Genomic DNA, 23,712 nt, shown 5'->3' on the forward strand with positions numbered 1-23,712 from the left:
AAGGAAAAATATTTTTACAGGGACTGAAAAGTGAAGATACCTGCCTAATATCAGTAGGAAGGGAGTTACAATGTATAGTTGTTGCCACGCTAAAAGATCAAGTACTTACAAATGTGGAACAGGTGTGACACCTATAACAGTTTTTCAGATTGGAGCAATCAAGTTTTTCAGATTGGAGCAATCAAGTGGGTATAGATGGAGTAAGGTAATCTTACCCCAGAGGGGATGGTCTGCTGCCCTGTCCACCGTGCTAACAGACAGGGGGACATATTTGTAGGCTGTTCAGGCCAAAAGAGGAAGTATGCATGATACTACTATATCACATGCATGCTTGTGCGTGGAGTGGGGGTGGGCTGCCCTAGCTAACGATTCTTCTTCTGTCAGTCACACCTGACCTCCCTCCCCATCCCTGGTTCGTTTATTGGCTGCTTTGCGGCCAAGTAGGAATTTTTGGATGGCCCACCTTGTTTGTAGGTTATTTTTTCCAACCTACTCCTGAGCTACTCTTGTAGCCATGTTTCCTTTTCAGCACCAGGGATCCAGGTTCCCTCTTAACAGCAGAGATCCAGATTGGACTTTCTATGAAGCTGCTTACTGGTGAGTAGACCAGGAAAACAGTGCTATGGTTTATTTTGACTCTGCTTTGACCTTCTGCCTGCCTGTACAGTGGTACCTCGGGTTACAAACTTAATTTGTTCTGGGGGTCTGTCCTTAACCCGAAACTGTTCTTAATCGGAGGTGCGCTTTCGCTAATGGGGCCTCCTGCTGCCGCCATGCTGCCGCTGCGTGATTTCCATTCTCATCCTGGGGCAAAGTTGGTATCCTGAGGTACTAATTCAGGGCTAGCAGAGTTTGTAACCTGAAGTGTTTGTAACCCAAGGTGTTTGTAACCCAAGGTACCACTGTATCTTTAATTTAACTTCTGAGGTGCCTGTGATTGCCAGTCTCAGGGTTTAAGAACATCTATGTGCCCAGATGCTTGACAATCGCAGATAACAAGCACAGATGGGCGCTATATGCAATCTTTACACCCTGTGTGGTACAGGAAAGTTACTGAAGAGAACCTCTCACACTCCCTTCGTAGTCTAATTGCAACACAACATCACAGTGCTGCAGAGTCTTACCCTCCAGTAGTTACTGTCTCCACTTGCCCCCTCCTACAGCCCAGATGGGAATGGACCTGGGAGTCACTAAAGGAATTACTTTTTAAGCTTCCCTTATGAGTTACTCAGAGTGTTGAAGCAGTTCACACTCTCTCTGAGTCTCTCCCAGACATCAGAAGAGTGTGCTAGTCACTTACCACTCCAATCCTAAACAATTCCAGTAAACTGAATGTAACTTGTTTTACATTGTTTTTGATATGGTGTTTTAATGTTACAATCCACCCTGGGACCTTAGGTTGAAGGGTGAATAAATCATAATGATAAGAATTGGTAAGTGGGATTCCTTGCTGCCTGGATTCTGTTCTGAACCTCTGATAGAAAAGATTCCTGATGTGAATTGAGTTTTTTTCAATCATATCAGACTCTTGGAAATGTGTACGGGATTTGAGCTTATGCATAGACTATCAAACTGAGGTGGGCACCTAAACAACATAAACCTATGAATTATCCACATGGAGATTTATGCATACTCTTGCATCAGCTTTGCAAATCATAAAGAGGAACAAAACACTTCAGAGTATATTGCCATTTTCAAACATAGCAATATAAAACAATCTCAATATAAAACAATGCATAATGCCTTGTCCCATATGCATATCATGCAGAGAAGTGTTAAAAGTGAATTATCCTCACCAACATGGATAGCTTTTTGAAAATTAGTAAAGCCTAATGTTTCACTAATGTTTCATGAGTTTGGCCAAACTTTGGGACACAGTGGAGGATAGGGGTGCCTGCCGTGCTCTGGTCCATGGGGTCACGAAGAGTCGGACACGACTGAATGACTGAACAACAACAACAAATGTTTCACTGTTAGTTTTATACTTTTTGTCTCTCTATCCCCCTCTCAGACAGAGAGAACAAAAAAGAAACAATATTCTGAGGGTATAGAATGATTATCAGTATTTTAGTCACTAAAGCTTCATGAACTACACACTCAGTCTACCTGTGGGATCTTGTATATGCCTAAGAGAATAGCCATGTGAAGGGAAATGTCAGAGTCAAGTCCTCCAATAACAGCTATCAGATTCTTTCTCTTGTCACATTTGAAGTTGGGGGAAATCCTTTCTGTGGTGGATAGAAGCTTCAAGGTGTTCTGGTGAGTCATTCTTGCATTTGAATAGCTGTCATAGATTTGAAAGCCCAGGGTGACATTTGGTAGGATCTTTGTATTTTCATTGATCTCATTCACGGCAAATACCAAAGACAGTAAATGCTGATATTTCTTTGAGATAGCTCTAAATAAAAGTAAGCAGCATATGTAAGACAGATATCCAATCCCTTAGGAAGTTTATGTCTGTGAGGATTGTGAGGGAGAACATAAAACAGCTGAGGCAAAGAGGGGACAATGAATGCTGCTGAGGTGCAAGGCTGGCCAAAATGTGGCTCCAAAGGGAAACAAAACATTTTCCATTGTGTGCTACTGCATGAGGAACCTAGCCACATTCAAACAACTGCATAAATATGTTTTTAAACATACATACTTATTTCTGAACATGCCATTTTATGAGATATTATCTGACCAGACCATATAATGGAGGGGAGGAAATACTTACAGAAGTTCATAAACCAACTTGGTTTTAGGGTGCTCACTGAAAGACAGTTCATCAAATACAAAGCCAAGCTGAGAGGTTATCTCTCCAATGATTTGGTCCCCTTTCTGAATATACCCAAATGGGAACTGGAATGGATCAGTCAGAACACAAACAGTTTCATTCTTTCCCTCAGCTGAAGGTAGTTGTAACCACAGAAAGAGGAAGAGGAACCACAAAAACATTGCTGTCACCACTGGGCAAAACGTGACCTAGAATTCAGTTTTCTGCCTATCAGCAGCTCCTTTAGAAAATGTTTCCTTCAATGGATCCACGTTCTTTTCATAAATTGAAATTGGCAAAGGTTCGTTTGGGATAGTTCTTCATCTTGAAACCTCCCCACCCCAATTTTCAGCAAAAATTGTATATTTTATATAAGATTCCAAGCTATGTCAGCTTTAGTGTTTGAAGCTCCATGAGGAGATTTACAATGCTGAAGATGAATCATAATAATCTGAGATAATCACATGGTTTAAAATAATGTCTCCAGAGTGTTGTCCTAGAAATGGCACCACTTCCAGCAAAATAAAACCTGTCAATCAGAGCTTAGTATAAATTAGGGGGGGGGGTGTAAAAAGAAGAATAAAGAGATATGATAGAGATGACACATTCATATACTCCACAACATTAGCAATGATATAGACACATTCTGTCCTTATTTTGATTTTTGTGGATTATATTGTAAATTTGTTCTGACATAACTACTGATACATGAGGGAAAGCACAGGGCAAAATGCAGACCTAATGTAATAGGTGTGTGCTCAGGCATTTGTAACTAACAAAGTGTGTATAGAGAGTAGACACAGGCAATAATGAACCCAAACACCATCCTGCGTGTTATACATGCTGCTTGTGTCTGGGCATTTGGCATTTCCAACTTGTGTGGAGAGGTCAATTAGTCCATACATACAAGCCATTGTTGCTGGACTCAAGCTGGCTGTGACATTAGGAAGCTCCCTGTGTGGAGTGCATTTTGTTTGTGCAATGGGGTAAAGGGACACCAAGGAAGCATCCAGTGAAAGCACTGTCTGAATTGGTTCCTTCTGGGTCTTGCAGTATCATCGATCTGACAAAAATGTTGTGTGACATTTGAATATGCTTGAAATTGCATTCTGTATTAAATTACAAAAAATAAATTTCTCAGCTATTCTTTTTTGTCCTATGATTTATTAAGTTTAAAATAATTTATCCACAAATATCCCAAGAGTATGCATCACAACCACCCCAATACTATTTCTTATGTAACCTTTTTCCTACTTCCAGTTATAAGAGCAATACTCCATGACATATAGTATTTCAACAAACTCAAATGTACAATAGAATGTGGGAAACATTTATTGTGACAAAAAGAATACCAGGGAAATATAAATGGGCATTTCTATATGTTTTGCTTTCTTCTAATAAATTCATTATTTAAAATGACACAAACATTCAACACATCAGTAGATGCTCAATAGTTTCTCCTAATAAGTTGTTCTTTTCTGTTTAATTCAGGTTTCAGGATAATTATGTAGCATTTGGGGAAGAAGATACAAGCCAGTAACCCAGCACTAGATGCCAAGATGGAGAAGACCTCCACGGCCACCATGTGCTTCCCCTTTGTGCTCAAGTAGGAGGGCACAAAGGATAACCAAACACTGAAAAACACCAACATGCTGAAAGTGATGAACTTTGCTTCATTGAAACTGTCTGGCAGCTTTCTGGCCTGGAAAGCCACACTGAAGCTGACAATGGCCAAGAATCCCAGGTAACCCAGGACACAATAAAACATGCTAACAGAGCCTTCATTGCATTTCATTACAATTTCTTCAGTCAGAGAGTACATGTCAAAATCTGGGAAAGGAGGAGCAGTACATAGCCAGGCGGAACAAATACTGGCTTGGGTAAAGGAACAACCAAGAAGAATAGAATTGGAGAATCTTTTCCCCACCCATTTCCTCATACTGGATCCTGGTTTGGTGGCCTTGAAAGCCAGAACCACAGTGATGGTTTTGGCCAATATGCATGAAACAGCCACAGAAAAGATGATACCAAAAGCAGTTTGTCGTAAACAGCAAGTCACTGTGTGAGGCTGGCCAATGAACAGCAAGGAGCAGAGGAAGCAGAGGAATAAGGAGATGATCAGAGAGAAGGTGACGTCCCGATTGTTGGCTTTGACAATCGGTGTGTTCCAGTGCTTAGTGAATATTGCAAACACCGAAGCTGTGATCAGAGAATGAAACAGAGACAAGGAAGCTAAAGTGAACCCCAAAGGCTCTGAGAAAGAGATGAAATTCAGGGTCTTGGGAAGGCATTGATCTCGGTCCTTACTTGGATGTTGTTTTTCTGGGCATTTGAAGCACTTGTCCATGTCTGGAATAATAGAATAGAATAGAATAGAATAGAATAGAATAGAATAGAATAGATACTTTATTGTCATTGTACGCAGTACAACGAAAGTGAATGCAATCCCCCATCTACAGCCACATATACGCATTCATACATTCACAACCACACATACACATACATACACATTAAATACATATAATACAAATTCATGGAGTCCTGAGAAATATCCTGTAGAAAAAGGAACTGACCATTTCTCTCTAATTGCTTATGTTCTGTCAGCATTACACTGGAAACAGTGATAGCTGGTGAAATTTTGATAAAAGTGGAATCAACCATAAAGCATTTTGGGGTTATGACTGCCCCTAGAAAATTAGAAAATGCCATAACTCTCCAATGATCTTATTGGAGCCAAAGACACATGTGTTGCAGACCACGACTTCTTCTCTCTCATAATTTTGGCACACATATCAATATATACTAAATGTTTCAGATCAAGGGAAGTGTTTATAATGCTGCCATACGTAAAATAGTACTGATATACTATTTTTCTTTTACACAGAAGTTATGGCAATAATGATAAAGAACTGGGTTGTGTACTGAATATATTTAATTTGTGAAATCTTATGATCATTTGCATCAGTTAAACTGATCTCAACATTCCCTTTAAAGTGTTGAATGGATAACTTATTTTTTTTAAATTATGGGTTGGGTTGTTACTTTATTGATTAAGCCATGCTCTTAAATGCTGTAATTTGCCATGAGGAGATGGTGATGGTGGTGATAATTATTCATCTGTTTTAGAGAAATAAACTGCTGCTAAGTCGAGTATGAGGAGCTGTACTAAATTATGTGGTATACCTATTTTGCTTGAAGCCATCCCACCAGGACATGGAACACAATCATAGCAACAAAATGGCTCCCCCTCCTTCTTTTTTCTGCTGTAGCCTGGATGACAGTGGTTGTTGCACCTGGCAAGGGGCAGGACCTGTACATACAAGGAGAAGGACTTGTAGCTTTCTTTTACCATGCAATTAACTGAGGGAATATATTAGAAAATCTAGGTGGGGCAATTAAGAGCTTTTCTGAAAACCTTTATTATGTATAAGTTGCACTAAAATTGGGTGGATGGGTGGGTGTAGTGAAGGAGGCAAAGTGTGTGAGGCTGTAGTACAGTATACTGGTATATAAAAATGTATAGCAAAACTCAAAATGTTACTGTTAGCCTTTGAACCTCTTTATTTTGTTTCCTTTGGTTGGGCAATTAAAATAAAAATGGCCTCACAAAAGAATAATGTGACACAGACACCAGGCCAAGCAAGGAAGGGCTCTTTTCAAGAGGGAGAAAACAAAAATTTGCCTTGTAAAGGTAATGATGGAAGTGCGGAAAGATCTTCAAATCCACTCCAAAGTGGTAAGTGAGTTATCAATAGACATAAAAGCCCTTGCAAGCAAAGCATGCAGTTTGGAGAAAACTCTGCAAATGATGGCGATTCAAGTGAGTTTAGACAGGGAACCAATTTCCGTAGTGGGAATCTATGACCCCAATGAACAGAAACCTGATTTTTTTAATTAATTAAGAGAAATTGATTGATTTTTGTGATAATAAAACAATAATAATGGGAAAGTTCAATGTAAATAGAACTATAAGTAAAACAGTCTCAAAAGAAGAGAAATTACCAGTTGCATTTTTTGATATGGTGTCCAATCTTGACCTAATTGACTTATGGCGACTGAAACATCGGCTAGAACTTCAATTTACTTTTTTTCCAACTGCAAACAATTCCTCAAGCAGAACAGACTATTTATGGGCTTCAAAAGATTTAATGACTAGGGTAAAAAGGGTGCAAATAATCCCATCTTGATTAAAATAACAGGTGAAAAATGTTCTTCATTTATGTGCTGATTAAGTGATGCTGTACTGCAAAGTGAACAAACTGTGAAAAGGGGGCAACACCCCCTTCGAGAATTTTTTGACCTCAACCGAAATAAAGAAACAAATTTAAGTGCAGTGTGGGATGCCAACAAGGCAGTAACAAGAGGTTTTTAATTGAGCAAAGTGTCTTTCAAAATTGGGAAGGGGGGGAGAAACAGGAGATATTAGATGTTTTATTGGAAAAGGAGGAGTTAATTGTAAAACCAAAGGATACAGATATTTCTCAAGTGATTAAACTTCTACAGCACAATTTTCTATGTTAGTTAATCAAGAGATCAAGCAGAAAATTAAATTAACGAAACAGAACATTTTTGAATTTGCTAATAAACCTACTGAAGAGGCTCCTCATGAGGCCAGAAGAACATCGCCCGGCTATTGTTTTACTAATTTATTGATTTAATATGCTGTAAACCGCTTTGAGATTCTTATTAAAAATATAAAGCGGTATTGAAATAAAAAAATAAAAAATAAACAACCTGGTAAACTGCTAGCATAGCAACTTAAAAAGAAAGAAAGAATAAGATGATAAATAATATTGTAGATGAAGGTAAGCATTTGACTAGCCCAAAAGAAATAAGGAAAGCGTTTGAATTTTTTTTATACTTCAATGTACCACTGTGAAAAAGAGGACTTTGAGAAAATGGAATCCTTTTTGAGTGACTGTAATATACATTGAGTATCTAAGGAAAATCAACTGGCAAATGCACAGCTGATGATCAGCTGGTGGATGATCATTACTGTACCTGCAAAGCCCCTTGCTCAGTGATTCCCTAGGACTGGTGATATCCTCATTTCCCCCAGTTGCTGCTTTGCATGTCCCACATGAGGTAAATGGTTAGGCTTCTCATGGGTAATCATGTCTGCACAGTATATCATCAAATCCCACCTGATTAAACATGCTGTGCCACCTGATGGCCTCCTTGTTAAGGGTGATTTCTTCATGTGGCAAAGTCTGTGAATCCATCCTTCCAACTTTCACTCGCAAGAACGATTGATTTGGAAAACTAATCCAGTTTATAATATCAAATCCGGCTGCTAATTCACCATTCTTGTCCAAAGACACTGTGTCACCAGCACTGTTGTTAAATGAGATGCTCCTCAGGAAAGAGTGAAGCTATATTGAACGAATCAAACACATGCTTTACAAATTGGTGCAAGGCGAAACACATGCTCCTGCTATTGAGAGAGGAAAGCAATAATTCCAACAATGGATATTTAATCTTTGTCTTTTCTGAAATTCCTCTAAGCACTATCCAATGTATTAGTGGAAGGAGGGAGGGGGGAACAAAGGAAGGAAGGAAGGCAAGCTTTATATGATTTGATAATTTCATAGAGGATAAGGCTATCTTTAGCTCATCTGAATATCTGTTCCTTGGTGCATGAATGGTAGGGTGCAATTTCCCTCAGGCCCTGATTGTAGGCATCTCTTTGGCCACTGTTTCTACAGAACGCGGGACATCATCATCATCACCATCACCATCATCATCACCATCATCATCATCATCATCATGTGTTGGGTCTGATTCAGGAGAGTTCTTTTTTGTTCTAAATTCATACCTAGCTACTCCAAGGTTCAAGGTGTACAGTCCTAATCCTAGACTCCAATTTCTTCCAATATATTATATCCATCTTGCAAGAGCTAACTATGTTTGCATCAATGTATTCATTGCTCACTTGCATTCTCATTTCCCGGAGATCATTGCCATTTATAAGCTCACATTGCCCAAACCCATTTCATTTACTTCTCAAGTTTCCTGAATTTGCTTCAGTTTCCAGTGCTACCTTCCATACACCTTAAACCCCTCTCCATTTCTTATATGAGATTATAATTCCTCACATCCCTATGTAGCTCACTTTATTTTTTACAGAAAACCAATGAAATTAAGCATTTTGTTCAGCAGAGTGGCGCTTGTGAAATAGATTTTGCAAGGCAGTGTCATAACTCCAATAACAAGTTTATCAAAATCACATTTCCATTAGTGTGATAATTATATTTGTATACTTAGGGTGCACAAGTAACCAAGGATAAGTTAATGAGAGGGGGCAGTATTTAAGGGAAAGTCAATAGTGTTTACATATTTTGTTCTGTTGATCTACTCCATGAATTGACTTTTCTAATATATCAGATTAGCTAAGATTTGATTGTTTGATTATTTGTTTGTTTGTTCAGGATGTGGAATCTTACTTGCCACGGTTGCAGTATTTGAAGACCCAGTCCACATCTTTCTGCTACTTTTCTGCATTTCCGATTCATTAAGTATATGTTATGTATAGTATGTGCTATTGTCTGAACGGCATTATAGATACTGTAGCTTTGGCCAGTCATGCTCATTTCAAAAATAGTGTGAGGAAGGCTCTGCAGATTCTCTTGGCCAGTACATGAATCAGTCAATTCTCTGTGCTCGTTGGGATCAGAAAATATGCAGTTGAATGCATGCTGCCAAAAGATCCTGATAAAACCATCCTCTTTGACAGTGTTTGGATGTCGAATCTTCAGGAATTCTTTAAATCCTACCACTTCTTTTGAGTAAATTGCAAAAGACAAGGCACCATCAAAAACTTGGACATCAGAATCCCTATGCATTGTTTCTAATGAAAAGTCCCATTGGGCTGTCATAATCCAAACTTTACCCATAGCTATCTCTGTGATACCCTCTACTATTGAAAAGAAATATATCAACCATATCACTGCTGTCATAGTCTGAGGCTCTGCACATGCAATCAATACTTTGACTTTGGAGATGGTCATTGAAAAGGACTTGGCCCGAAAGAGTCCTAGTGAACCTAAGTTCTTTGCCATTTGAGAAATGGAAGGTGTTTTTTCAGTGAAGGCTGCACAGATTCCATGCTGAGTGAACAGTGACAGCATAGTCTGTATGAACCTTTCTCCATTCTCATGATCTGATGCAATTATCCCCACCCATGTCCACTGGAAATAGAGAAGGAGATGGACAATTCCTTTGTATTGATATACTTCATTTGGTACCATCCGGTAAAAAGATAATATCTCGGGTTCAAGTTTCATCACTGGAGCTAATACACAGTTGGCAATCTGAAAAGGGGAGAGGGGATGTTAGTTTCACCAGAATGCACACAAGTTATACAAAACTGTAAGGATTCAACCTGGATTACTGCTGACTTGGAATCCATGTGGTTCCCCTGGGATGGGGGGGGGGGAGAAAGAAAGAACGAAAGAACGAAAGAACGAAAGAAAGAAAGAAAGAAAGAAAGAAAGAAAGAAAGAAAGAAAGAAAGAATATTGTTGAATTATCATGATAAGTGTTCTTGGACCAGAAGATCTGAGCGTTTGAAAAGAACTATTCAATTGTTCATAGATGCCAGCATCTTTATTGTGTTATTGAACATATTTGTGGGATAGCTGAAAATTTCAAATTATTCAAATTTCAAGTTATTCAACTTTGTTACCCCAGCCCAGCCTTTCCTTCTAAAATCTTCCAACGAATGTTCATATGAAAGCTTATATTCAGAACATAGTTAGTTGATCTCAAAGGTGCTACTCAACAATTTTGTTTTATTTACTTCCAATGAATGCTTCAACACAATACTAGTTTGAGGTATCCTCATTAGAAACACCCAAACAGCAAATTAGTCAGTGAAAATAATCCAAGAATCCCTTGTACATCATATTTGCAAAACATATAATGCACACGTTTAGGATGTATGCTGACCTCAAGATGAAATTTTGCATAAGTCCATATTCCCCATCTATATAATGAACAGGCATTTATATTTCTTCTAAAGTTGGATGTTTTCATGAAATAAAAGATTAATAAAGCCAGATACTTTTGTGTCCATTATCATTCATTTTCCACTAATGAAAAAGGACAAGAGACAAGTTCCAGAGGATACACTCTACCTGGGGAATTTTGTAGATGCCTAAGACAGTTGCCATGTGAAGGGAAATATCAGAGTAAAGTCCTCCAATAACAGCTATGATTTTCTTTTTCTTGTCACATTTGAAGTTGGGAACAATCCTTTCAGAGGTGGACAGAAGTTTCATGGTGTTTTGATGAGTCATCCCTGCGTTTGTGTAGCCATCATAAATGTGGAATCCCAGGCTGACATTTGGTAGGATCTTTTGGTTCTCATTTATCTCTTTCACAGCGAATACCAAAGAGACAATGTGTTGATAATTCTTTGGCCTTGCACTAATAAAAGGGTGATATTAAAACATACAACTACAGTGACAATTTATACCCAGCTCAATCTGCCACAAGCTGCGACCATAATCACAAGCATATATACACTCCACATCAATAATTTGCAGCTAAGAAAGCACACACAGCATCACTTGCGCTCACTTAAAATTCACAGACAGGGACTCATGATGGGAGCTATGGTAAAAATACGCACTACAAAAAAATGGAACATATTGCATAGACAAATTGTCTTGATAATATGCTTTGGGAACTTAGGCATATTGCTAACACTTTTCTTCATAGTGTGAGGATGACCCAGCAGCCTAGTTGGGGTGACTGTTTGGGAACTCCAGATAGTTCTATTTTCCTTTCAAGTTTTCTCCTCCCCCTCTAATTCTACCCAATAAGGGCTTCTAATTTACTGTGTGAGATATTTTCTTGTTAGCACGGAGTGGTACAAAGGGTCACATTACCTCACTGTGTGTAGAGAAACAAACCTGACCTATTGCAAGTTATGAAGGGCAAAACACACTTACAGTAGTTCATATATGATGCTGGTTTTAGGGTGTTCATGGAAAGAAAATTCATCAGATACAAAGCCATACTGAGAAGTTATCTGTCCTAAGATTAGGTCCCCTTTTTGATCATACTCATAGGGGAATCGGAATGGTTCAGTCATAGTGCACATATCACTGTCTTCCTCTGTCTCTGTTGGAGGAAGCTGAAGCCACAGAAAGAGAAATAACCACCACAAACACATCCCTGAAATCTCAGGGCAAAATGTGATCTACATTTCTCTTTTCTATCTATCCACCACCTTCAGCTACTTTCCTCAACCTTTCATTAAAGGTTAGATTGGGATAGCTCTTCACCCCCAAAGCCCCTTATCCTAGTTCTTAGCAAGCTTACATAAATTTGATATAAACATCCAGACTCTGTTTGCTACCGTATTTGTGGTCCTAACAAATCCACATGGAACCTGAGAAATTTGAGGGTACATCATAGGTATCTGATATAATTACAGGGTTGCAAATTATCCAGAATATTCTCCTGTGCAAAATACTACTTTAAACATATGCACTCTACTTGGAGAAATGTGATGTGTAAAATAAATAGGGCCTATGGAGAGAACTGGCAGGTGATGACATAGTCCCTAGAACAGAGGAAGAGATGAAGGAGACATACATGGATAGAAGTTCCATTAATATTACCGTCCTATCCCTTCTCCCTTATGGGGCAAAGAGCTTGATGCACTTACTGTGTTTTTCATGAAGCTGGGCTTGATTTCAGACCCAGGTACAGTGAAGCCTTGGTTGGGGGAGGGGGGATAATGTGGTAAATAAAGACAAGGAGTCTAATGTTGGATTAAATTAGTTAACAGCTTTATTGATTGGCATAGGCATTGGGCATGTATTCAACTATCAACAAGTCCACTCTCTTTCTTTCTTAAGACCTAAACTTTGGGGACCCAGCATGGATGTTGATAAGTTCCTGCTCTTGGCCCAGCATCCAGTGTGGCGGCAAAGTGCTTCTCCACCATGTGGATGGTGTGGAAAGTTGGTTGCTCATACCACCACTTCTGGGCTGGACTGCAAAGACTGTTCCTCATTAAATATTTAGACAAACCAACTAATATACACTCAAATATTGATTCATGTAAGTGTATTATAAATTGTTACAGAGTTGCAACACTATGTGGGTATTTAATTGAGGCTGAGAATGGGGACATAGTTAGTGCTCTTCTTGTCCCCAATGCCATGTCCTTGTCTATGTTCCAAACAGCCTATCCTGACTCAGACGTTATGTAAAAAGGGAAATAAGTATAATCAACATACTAACGGTAAGGTAAAGGTAAAGGTACTCATGACCATTAGGTCCAGTCGCAGACGACTCTGAGGTTGCGGTACTCATCTCGCTCTATAGGCTGGGGGAACCGGTGTACAGCTTCCGGGTCATGTGGCCAGCATGACTAAGCTGCTTCTAGCGAACCAGAACAGCACACAGAAATTCCGTTTACCTTCCCGCCAGAGCGGTACCTATTTATCTACTTGCACTGTGACATGCTTTCGAACTGCTAGGTGGCCGGGAGCTGAGACCGAGCAACAGAAGCTCACCCCATCGTGGGGATTCAAACCACTGACCTTCTGATTGGCAAACCCTAGGCTCTATGGTTTAGACCACAGCGTCACCCACGTCCCTCTATACTAATGGTACCTTGCCCAAATGCTCCTAATGGCCATTCCCAGCAAATATGTATGAATATTTCACACACCCAAATAAAATAGAGACTCACAGATGCAATGAATGTGAAAAGAAAACCCAGGAAGGACAAAGAACTGTATTTTTATTTTTTTGTAATAAGCAATAAATATAACAATTTTTGAAAAGAAAATACTCAGAAAACCCAAAATGGATATTTTTTTATTTATTTCTGCAAATTATCTGGTTTTTGCTGTTCAAGTCAGGCCTCATGATAATTATGTAGCATTTTGGGGAAAAGATGCATCCCAATAACCCAGCACTGGAGGCCAAGATTGAGAAGATCTCCCCAGCCACCATATATTTCCCCTTGGTGCTCAGGTAAGAGGGAACAAAGGACAACCAAACACTGCAAAACACCAACATGCTGAAAGTGATGAACTTCGCTTCATTGAAACTGTCTGGCAACTTCCTGGCCTGGAAAGCCATGGCAAAGCTAACACTAGCCAGAAACCCCAAGTAACCAAAGACACAATAAAAAATTGAGATTGAGCCTTCATTACATTTTACTACAATTTCTTCAGTCATTGAGTACATGTCAAACTCTAGAAATGGTGGAGCAGTACTGAGCCATACAGTACAAATGCAGATTTGTATAAAGGAACAGGCAAGCAGAATAGAGTTTGTCAATGTTTTCCCCACCCATTTCCTCATCCTGGATCCTGTTTTCGTGGCCATGAAAGCCAGAACCACTGTGATGGTTTTTGCCAACACACAAGACACAGCAATTGAGAAGAGAATGCCAAAAGTAGTTTGTCGTAAGCAGCAGGTCACAATGTGAGGCTTGGCGATGAATAATAAGGAGCAGAGAAAGCAGAGCAAAAGACAGATGAGCAGAGAGCACGTTACGTCCCGATTGTTGGCTTTGACAATGGGAGTGTCCCAATGTTTTGTGAAGACTCCAAGAACCAGAGCTGTGATCAAAGAAAAAGAGAGAGCCAAGACTGCTAAACAGATCCCCAGGGGTTCTGAGAAAGAGAGGAAATGGAGAATCTTGGGAATGCATTGGTCTCTTTTCTTATTTGGGAATTGAGATTCTTGACATTTGAAGCAATAATTCGTGTCTGAAAAATCAAATCAATGATATATCAGTTCCAACAAACTGGAGTAAGCTACACCAAATCCAATCTATGTTCAGAAGTAGGTCTACACCTGTCTAAGCCAGCTAAACCAGGCAGAGGGGAAGCCATCATATAAAATAGAACTTGAGTTATACCACCCTTTTTCCTGGTGTAGGTTACACTAGGTTCTCTGGTTTAAGTGTTGCTGTGTAATGCCAGGTCAATGATGAACAAAACCACTGCCATCCACGACCTGATTGTGGATGGAGGATTTGACCTGGCATGTGTAACAGAGACTTGGTTGGATGAAGCGGATGGGCCTGTCCTTGCCGCTGCTTGTCCACCAGGTTTCTCTTATGCACAGAACCCATCTGGGCGGGGAGGGGGGTTTTCAGTGATTTTTAGGAAGTCATTAGTTTGCACCAGGCGTCCTATTGGGAAGACCCAGTTTTCTGAGTGCATGTTCTGGAAGTTGGGCAATAGGGGCAGTACAGGATTCCTTTTGGTGTACCGATCTCCCCGCTGCACCAAGGATTCCCTGCCCGAGCTGCTTCAGGTCATGGTGGATATGCTCCTGGAGACTCCTAGTTTGGTTGTCTTAGGGGATTTTAACATCCATGCTGACACGACCTTACAAGGCGCCGCTCGGGACTTCGTGGAAAGCATGGCCTCCATGGGGCTGTCCCTGAATAAGTCTGGTCCAACTCATAGCCGCGGACATGCCTTAGACCTGGTGTTTACCTCTATGGATGGTGGTGATCTGACACTAAGTAAAAGCGAAACAAAAGAAGTGCCATGGTCAGATCACTTCCTGGTGCAACTGGACTTCTCTGTGAACCTTCCCCTCTGCAGAGAGGTGGGACCGATTCAAATGGTCCGCCCCCGCTACTTAATGGATCCAATTGGCTTCCAGAGAGTGGTAGGGGATGTATTATCGCATGTTGATGGCCTTTCAGTTAATTCCCTGGTGGCCCGCTGGAATGCGGAGGTAACCAGGGCTATTGACTGTCTGGCTCCGAAGCGTCCTCTCCGATTGCATGGAGCCCGGACAGCCCTGTGGTTCTCCCCCGAGCTGAGGGCGATGAAACAGTTGCTGAGACGGCTAGAGCGCCGGTGGCGGAAAACTCATTCTGAATCAGACCGGACACGGGCTAGAGCTCAACTTCGAGCCTACCAAGTGGCAATGGCGACAGCGAAGAGGATCTTCTTCACTGTTTCTATTGCATCTGCAGAAAACAGCGGCAGGAGACTCTTCCAGGTGGTTCATTACCATGTTCAAAATCATCTCCTCTGAGCATTGTGTTGTGCAAGAGATCACATTTAGCGGAAGTGGGAAAGAATGATACGTGGTTTTCTTTCACTGTAACTTGAGTGCCACTGTGGTCCTGTATCCAGCAAAAGTTAAAGAAAAGCCTTTCTACCTGCACATTGAGAAGTCACCTGGTGGGAATGGGGCCTCCAGTACATGCACAGTGGCATAGATACAGCATTGGCATTGTTCTTTTGGTGGTGAGGTCCAAAAAGGGGAATTCTAGAGGGATCATGGATACCCACTATTATAACCTTTCCATGTCTCCCAACACGTTACCAGCACTGTGTGTGTATGCATGTATTGAGCAGCTAATGTGCATAACAGCAAATGTGCACGTTCACCAGGTCTCATGGAAATTGTGTGCATAATCCATCCATGAAGATAGAACTGTGGATGTTTCCAGGTTAATATACATATTCCCCTGCAGGCCTTGGGGAATGTGCACATCTTGACTGCATTTTGCACAGTCTAAAAGCATAAGCATGATATTCAATAGGAATGTGTATCTCAAATTAATATACACTGAATCCAAGTTATGATGCTTGCATGCAAGCTTCAGTAAACCCAGTGAAATTTTCTGTGTAAACATGCATAGGATTACCCTGTGATTAATTATGCAGGGTGGGGCTTACCTGTGCCCCCACAATATTCTATTCAAGTTGGCACCCTGTTTTAAACTATGCCATGCTATGTATCAATTGGCAGTTAGTGGAGACAAAAAGGGGCAACCATAGTGACAGCACTTCATTTGCTTTCAAATGTTTTATTGTGCTTTTATTTCTGTTGGGAGCCTCCCAGAGTGGCTGGGGAAACCAGATGGGTGGGGTATAAATAAAGTATTATTATTATTATTATTATTATTATTATTATTATTATTATTATTATATTTTTGATTGAGGAAAAATGTATAGTTCTTTTTAGTCATATCTTTCAATTTGTGTGTTTTATTATTGTGGATCACAAGCTACCGTTGTGCACTCACATCTCTTAAGACTGCAGTGGTGCAGCTAGGGTGTGTCTTGCTGCAAGTGGAATTCTTGATCTGGACCTTGTAAAGTGTAGAAAAGAATTTGCTCTCCATCACGAGAATGAATTTCAAACCATTACTGGTAATAGTCTTAAAATAGTTGCAAATAAACATTACAAAGTAACTCAAGGCTGGTGTCCTTGGGATATAAGGTTTATTTACACATAAATACAACCTGAGCCTATAGCCTCCTTCAGCTCAGCTCTCACACGATGTATTCTGGCTTTTGTCCTTTTAATTACCAGCCAGGTGAGGGGAAAAGGCCCATGTATTGGCACAGAGTAACTTTTTTAGTTACACTAATGAAGGTACTTCAGTGGCAAGCTCATTATTTTATACTTGCCTAGTGAACAATATATTCCTCCACCAACCTTTATACTTAACTGGGTACAGGACCCCAAGTAATTGAAGAGACTCATAGTATCATGCAGACTGACACACACACACCCCAACCTGTAACATTATACACACATGTACACACATACATAGATACATAGTGTCAGGAAACCCCCCTCCCCACGACTGGAGGGGTCGAGTGAGCGTCTGAAATACAGAGAACCACCCAAGCTGCTTTCCAGCTCCTCCTGCTCCCCCGACAGCACAGAAAGCCAGCATTCCTCTAGTGGGGAGGGGGGAGCAGAAGCAGGAAGGCTGTGCAGAGGGACAGAGAGGATGATAAAGCCTGAACACCATGGGAAGAGCTGGGAGCAAGGTCAGGTTCCCACGCTCAGAGATAGGAGGGAGGATGGTCGCAGGGGAGGGAGGCGTGGGCTTCATATTCCGCGCCTGTTTTGCTGGACGAAAAGCAGGAAGTCTTCATTCCAGGGATCTGCAGAGGACTGAGATGGACGTTTGTTTTTTCAGTTTCCACTGTAGATAGCTGTGCACAATAAAGAACTTAGTTTAGAAGTTCTACGTTTTGGCTTTACTCATGAGCAGCCACTGAACGTCCTAACACATAGTTATAGGTGAAAACACAATTTCACAAATAATGTGACACTTGTTCAATTTTACATACTTCTAAATCAGTTGAAAAGTAATAGACAGATCACTATAACCATTCTTTATTTCCCCCTCCTTATTAAATGCTCCCTGTTGTTTAGCTCAGGTCTCAGAATAATGATGTAGCATTTGGGGAAGAAAATGGAACCCAGTAATCCAGCACCGGAGCACAAAATAGAGAAGATCTCCACAGCCACCATGTATTTTCTTTTTGTGCTAAGATAAGTTGGAACAAAAGACAACCAAACAGTACAAAAGACCAGCATGCTGAAAGTGATAAATTTGGCTTCATTGAAACTATCGGGTAACTTTCTGGCAAAGAAAGCCACAGTGAAACTGACAATTGCCAGAAAGCCTGTGTAGCCCAAGACACAGTAAAACATGGCAGCTGAACCCTCATTACATAGCACTATGATTTCCCCATTTACAGAGGTCATGTCTGTATCTGGGAATGGAGGAGAAGAAATCAGCCAAACCGTGCAAATGACTATTTGAATAAATGAACCAGAAAGGACAATTGAATTTGCCAGTCTTTTCCCTACCCATTTTTTTATTCCAGATCCTGGCCTTGTAGCCATGAATGCTAGAACCACAGTGATGGTTTTTGCCAGCACACAGGAAAGGGAGGTTGAGAAGACAACACCAAAAGCCATTTGTTGGAGAAGGCAGGTCAGCTTTCCAGGCTGCCCAATGAACAGCAAGGTACAGAGGAAGCAAAGTAGAAGTGAGCAGAGGAAGATATAGGTGAGGGTTCGGTTGTTGGCTTTGACAATTGGAGTGTCCTGGTGCTGCCAAAAGGCTCCAAGGATTAAAGCTGTGATCACAGAGAAGGAAATGGCCAACACAGTAAGCAAGATTCCTAAAGGTTCTTTATAAGAGAGGTAGCTTAGAATTCGAGGAATGCATTGGTTTTGATCTTTGTTGGGATATTGGTCTGCTGGACATTTCATGCAGGCATCCATGTCTGAAAGAAAAGAAAGGGCCGTTAAAGTATTCCACAATTTCACAAATTATCTAATAGAAAGGAATCCCATACTGTCATAATTTGAAACAAGTGCAGTTGAATTGCCACCTGCTCCAATATAGGGACTGGTGAAAACATTTCTGCATTCCCACAGCAATTAGTTAAGGCTAGGTCTTCTTAACTGTTCCATTACTTTCTACCTTTGTTCTGCTCCCCCCCAACACTGCTGCTAATAATCATCATCATCTGTAACATTGTACAGTCTTCTGAAACTGAACCCTGTCCTGATAGATGTGGCATCTTAAAAGTCTAGAGAGTTGAGGAAATAGAGGGTGAAGGATGAATGTAAAGTGTTGGTGTTGACCTTTAAAGCCCTAAACGGCCTCGGCCCAGTATACCTGAAGGAATGTCTCCACCCCCATTGTTCAGCCTGAACACTTAAGTTCAGCTCCGAGGGCCTTCTGGCGGTTCCCTCGCTGCAAGAAGTGAGGTTACAGGGAACCAGGCAAAAGGGCCTTCTCAGTAGTGGTGCCTGCCCTGTGGAATGCCCTTCCATCAGATGTCAAAGAAATAAACAACTATCTGGCTTTTAGAAGACATCTGAAAGCAGCCCTGTTTAGGAAGCTTTTAACATTTCATGAATTACTGTACTTTAACGTTCTGTTGGAAGCCGACCAGAGTGACTGGAGAAACCCAGCCAGATGGGTGGGGTATTTTATTATTATTATTATTATTATTATTATTATTATTATTATTATTATTATTATTCTGGAGAATTATATGCATTCAATTAATTGACACATAGAAACTTGGACAACCTATATTCCTTTACTTATCATACCCTTCTGGCCAGATACCATTCCTTGTGGACATGGAGCACAATCATAACAACAAAATTTTTCTCCTTCCTTCTTTTTCCGACTGTAGCCAGGATAGCAGTTGTCATTGCACACAGAAAGGGGCAGCACCTGACCACAAACATGAAAAGCAGATTAGTATTTTTAAAAATGGTTTGCAGGAGAGCAGCAGTCCCGTTTGAGCCAATCAGTGCAGGTGGTGTGATTGGTGGGGGCCTATAAAACCGGCAGCGTGATGTGGCTCAGGCACTTGTTTCGTGCTGCTGAACACTCGCCCTCCCGTCCCTATTTGTAGGTGTTGCTGCTTTGGCCTTGCTTCGGATATTGGTTGGTCACCTGTTTTGGAACAGGGGCCAGGTAGGAATTTTTCCATTTGTCAAATTGGCAGTGGCCACTTGGTTTTCGCCTACCCCCTTAGCAATTGTCCGAACTTTGTAAGGTTTAGCGGTTAGCCATTGGCTTAATGAAGTGTGTGGGAGGGGAGGTGCAGCCATCACCTGCCCCTCCATGGATCTCGTCCAAAGTCCGTTTGAGGGGCTAGGGCCATGCCAGGACCACAGGAACCCCAGGGTGAGCTTTGGTTGATCTTCATCAATGTTGATCCCTCGTTTGGTGTTTACCCTTTCAGACTACCAGCAGGAGTCATTTATATTCTGTTTCCAATGCCTAAGTCAATACCACTCACTTAGCTGTAATCAGTAAAGTTGTGGCCTAAATTTTGCCCATTAACTTAAACCAAAATTATGTGTCAGTGTGAAGTTACTTACTTGGGGAGCCTCAAGGTGCAACCAGTCTGATATATTTTGAAGGAGATACTGTGCATATAGCTTTGAGGAGATACCTTAACAAACTAACTGGCCAAAGGTTTTTGTGGATTCTTCTTGTCCCTTTTCTTATACTTGAGAAAATGATACTCATTTTCCTTCCAGAGGGCATTTGGCCAGTGTTGTTTATGGTGGTAAATGAGCCCATCAGGATAAGTAGCCACTCTTCCATGTATTCCCTATAGGACTCAGGTGGAAGCATATCTTCTCCATAAAATTTATTTGATTTAGGGCAGGAAAGAAGGGCCTTTATCTTATTACAGGAGACTGGTTGGCATTCAGATGGGGTTTGATAATTCCTTACACACTACAGGTACATGTGACTGCCCAGAATACTCACCAAATATATTGGATAAATATTTAACCCAACCAGGGGCAGAAATCATGGTTTACTGTGACATTCTCACTTCATTTAAACCCCAGCCCAACAGTTTCCAGAATCTGTATTTCTCTGTTGCATTACTGTTAGTCCTGATTTCTGCCACTGGGTTTGCATATATTCAGCTTTCTTGTTTCTGAGCAGATCCTTGTATTCCACTCTACATTTGAACAGATTTTTGATGGATTCTCTGATGGATTCTCTAATGGAATCTGCCTCAGTCAGAACTTTATTGCTTATTAATAATAATCTTTATAAGTTTATTGGAGCACATATGGACATTGTTACAATAGGTGACAAAGGCAGGATTTATGGTTCAAGTACTTCCTGCTCCTTCCTCTCAAATTGGCTTTTCCAGACTATAATTCCCATTCTCTAGTAAGAATAGGGAATGGATTCTATTGGATGTGTGCATTATTTGGACAACTTTTGTATTTTGAATAACAGTTCTCCATCAGCAAGTATATGAATCAGAGACCAATAATTAACCCCAAATACAGTATTTGAAAATCTGAAGCTATGTCTCACCTGGTTAAAGCTTCTATGCCACTCAATTAGATCATCACTAATGGTAAGTTGTTTACACGGAGGAGCCTGAGGTTCCAGTCTTCCAACCTTGACTCTAACAAAAGAGTTGTTTGAGAATGTCACCCAATTTGTAAGATCAAATCCTGCTACTAATTCTCGATTTTCATCAAACCTCACATTATCTCTAGCACTGTTGTTGAACAAGATGCTCTTTAGTAAGTGATGAAACTAGAGTGAAAAAGTAAAGGAAACAGAGGGGAAACAATGGTGAAAATCTCTTTCCACAGATGCAGGGAGCAGAATTTATTTTAAATTTGCATCTTTTGCTAGCCCACTTTTTGAACAGTGTTGAAATATGATTACCATCCACAGCCGAGCTGTCAGAAATCCCACTCTCCCTCCTTCCTGAAATCTCCTGTGTCCGAACTTGGATTTGTATATGGCATGTAATGCATGTCCCACAGCATATACAGCATTGTAAACATTGTAGCTATGGCCAATCATATTCATTTCAAAAAAAGTATGTGGAAGGCTGTCCAACTTCTCCTCACCAGTGCAGAAATTATTGCTCTCCACATTCACATTAGAATTTTTCAACGAACAGAGAAATGCCTGCTCCCAGAAAATTTGAATGAAACCATCTCTGATTGTCCAGGAAGGCTTTATGCTGTGAACAAATTTCTGGAATCCAAGTGGCTCATTTGAATGAATTGTAAAAGTTAAGGCACCATGGAAATGCTGGATGTCCCACAATTGTTGAACAGACAGTGATTCAAAATCCCATTGTGATGTTGCAATCCACACTTTACCCAAAGGTGGTAATGACAAAAAAGGTATACAAAACAGCAGCATTCTTAGATCCTGCCAGGATGGAGGCTCTCCATATACGAAACATGCATTGACTTTTCTTTCCACGAGAACTCGATAGTTATCTACCTGATCTATCATAAAGTCTAAATACTCATCCACATAACTTCGTTTTGGTAGTCTGATTATGAATGCATAACAGATGCTATTTTGGGTAAGCAATGGCATTATGGCCTTCAAAAATCTGTCTCCATAGTCATCATCCACAGCCAGGAGCCCAACCCACACCCACCCAAAATGATGAAGTAATTGAACAACTCCTCTGAATTGATAATCTTCATTGGGGACCATCTGATACAAAAATGGGTAATCCGTTTTGTTAGCATGTGCAGGGGAAAACGATCCATAAGTGAGCTGAAATAAAATGGAGCACTATGTAGTCTGCCTCTGTATTGGAATGGTCTTTAAGAGTTTTTTTGTTTTGTTTTATCACTTATCATTTGTTTTTTGTCACCTTGGGAGGAATGCTGGTGTATTTAATTATTATAATATAATATAATATAATATAATATGGTACATTACAAAAGGTCAACATTTAAAATATGGAAGCAAAATGGTATATGTGTTGTGAGTTATGCTGTTTTATGTGTGATGTGGAAAATGAAAATTAATAAACCTGTTTTATAAAAAATAAAATAAAATAAAATAATGTGTCATGGAGTTTTCATGTATTTATGACAACGGCCTACCTGTGGAATCTTGTAGATGGCAGCAATGTTGGCCATAATGGCAGAAGCTTCAGTCACATATCCTCCAATGACAGCAATTAATTCTTTCTGAGAATCACAGATGAAGTTGGGGACAAACCTTTGTTGTGTGCAAAGCAGATTCAGGGTGGCCTTATAGGTCATCTTTGCAATGTAATAGCCATTGATAATGTGGAAGCCTAGAGTGATGTTTGGCAAGAGTTTGGGATTCATATTGATCTCCTTTACAGCAAATGCCAAGGCCAGAATGTGCTGGTACATCTTTGGCATGGAGCTGCAATGATAAATGGCACCTTAAGAAAACAAGGGAACGTGCATCTTTGCTCATTGTCATGCTCTACATACATTTAAAGTGGAGGTTCAACATAAATCATGCAGGATCATACACTGAGAATAATATAAGTGATAGTGTGCTATCAAGTTATCCTGGACTATATGCATAATAGAGAGAGAAAGATAATACTTCTAAGATTAAAAAACCTGAACATTTCTAAGATATACCCTCCTCCAGAGAATGCTCAAAATGCTCAAACCATTTGTGGTCATTGCTCTGCTCAATAAACTGCATTTTGTACCCGCTAAAGTCATAATATATGGGAGCAGGAATTGTGCAATGTAAAACAGATATGTCATTTGCCTTTTAAAAATTCTAATATGTAACACAGCTGTCCCCATTGTTAGCTCACAAGATATTATTAGACTACAATTCTCACCAACCCTGAGCATTAGCCATGGCTTCAGGGAATGATTGT

The 23,712-nt window shown here is 40.3% G+C and overlaps 1 protein-coding gene across 1 annotated transcript; it reads right to left on the reverse strand.

The window, feature by feature from the left end:
• Positions 1-17,896: 17,896 nt before the first annotated feature.
• On the reverse strand, positions 17,897-23,221 carry LOC117057605 (vomeronasal type-2 receptor 26-like). Its single transcript, XM_033168449.1, has 4 exons — positions 22,943-23,221; positions 21,387-21,614; positions 19,640-19,766; positions 17,897-18,798 (listed from the first exon to the last, which is right to left on the reverse strand). Exons 1-4 carry the CDS (start codon positions 23,219-23,221, stop codon positions 17,897-17,899), a joined length of 1,536 nt encoding a protein of 511 aa, XP_033024340.1.
• Positions 23,222-23,712: the final 491 nt, after the last annotated feature.

This window comes from Lacerta agilis, chromosome 14 (genome assembly GCF_009819535.1).
Source record: "Lacerta agilis isolate rLacAgi1 chromosome 14, rLacAgi1.pri, whole genome shotgun sequence".
Lineage (NCBI taxonomy): Eukaryota > Metazoa > Chordata > Lepidosauria > Squamata > Lacertidae > Lacerta > Lacerta agilis.

Bases quoted from the DNA above. Each gene is read 5' to 3' on its own strand.
- LOC117057605 (XM_033168449.1), bottom strand. From the start codon at position 23,221: ATGTACCAGCACATTCTGGCCTTGGCATTTGCTGTAAAGGAGATCAAT. The intron at 19,767-21,386 runs GTGAGACATAGC...GTTTGTGGTCAG, and splicing joins GGCATAGAAGCTTTAACCAG to GTGCTGCCCCTTTCTGTGTG. The intron at 18,799-19,639 runs GTATGATAAGTA...CTTTTCTTTCAG, and splicing joins AATGGTATCTGGCCAGAAGG to ACATGGATGCCTGCATGAAA.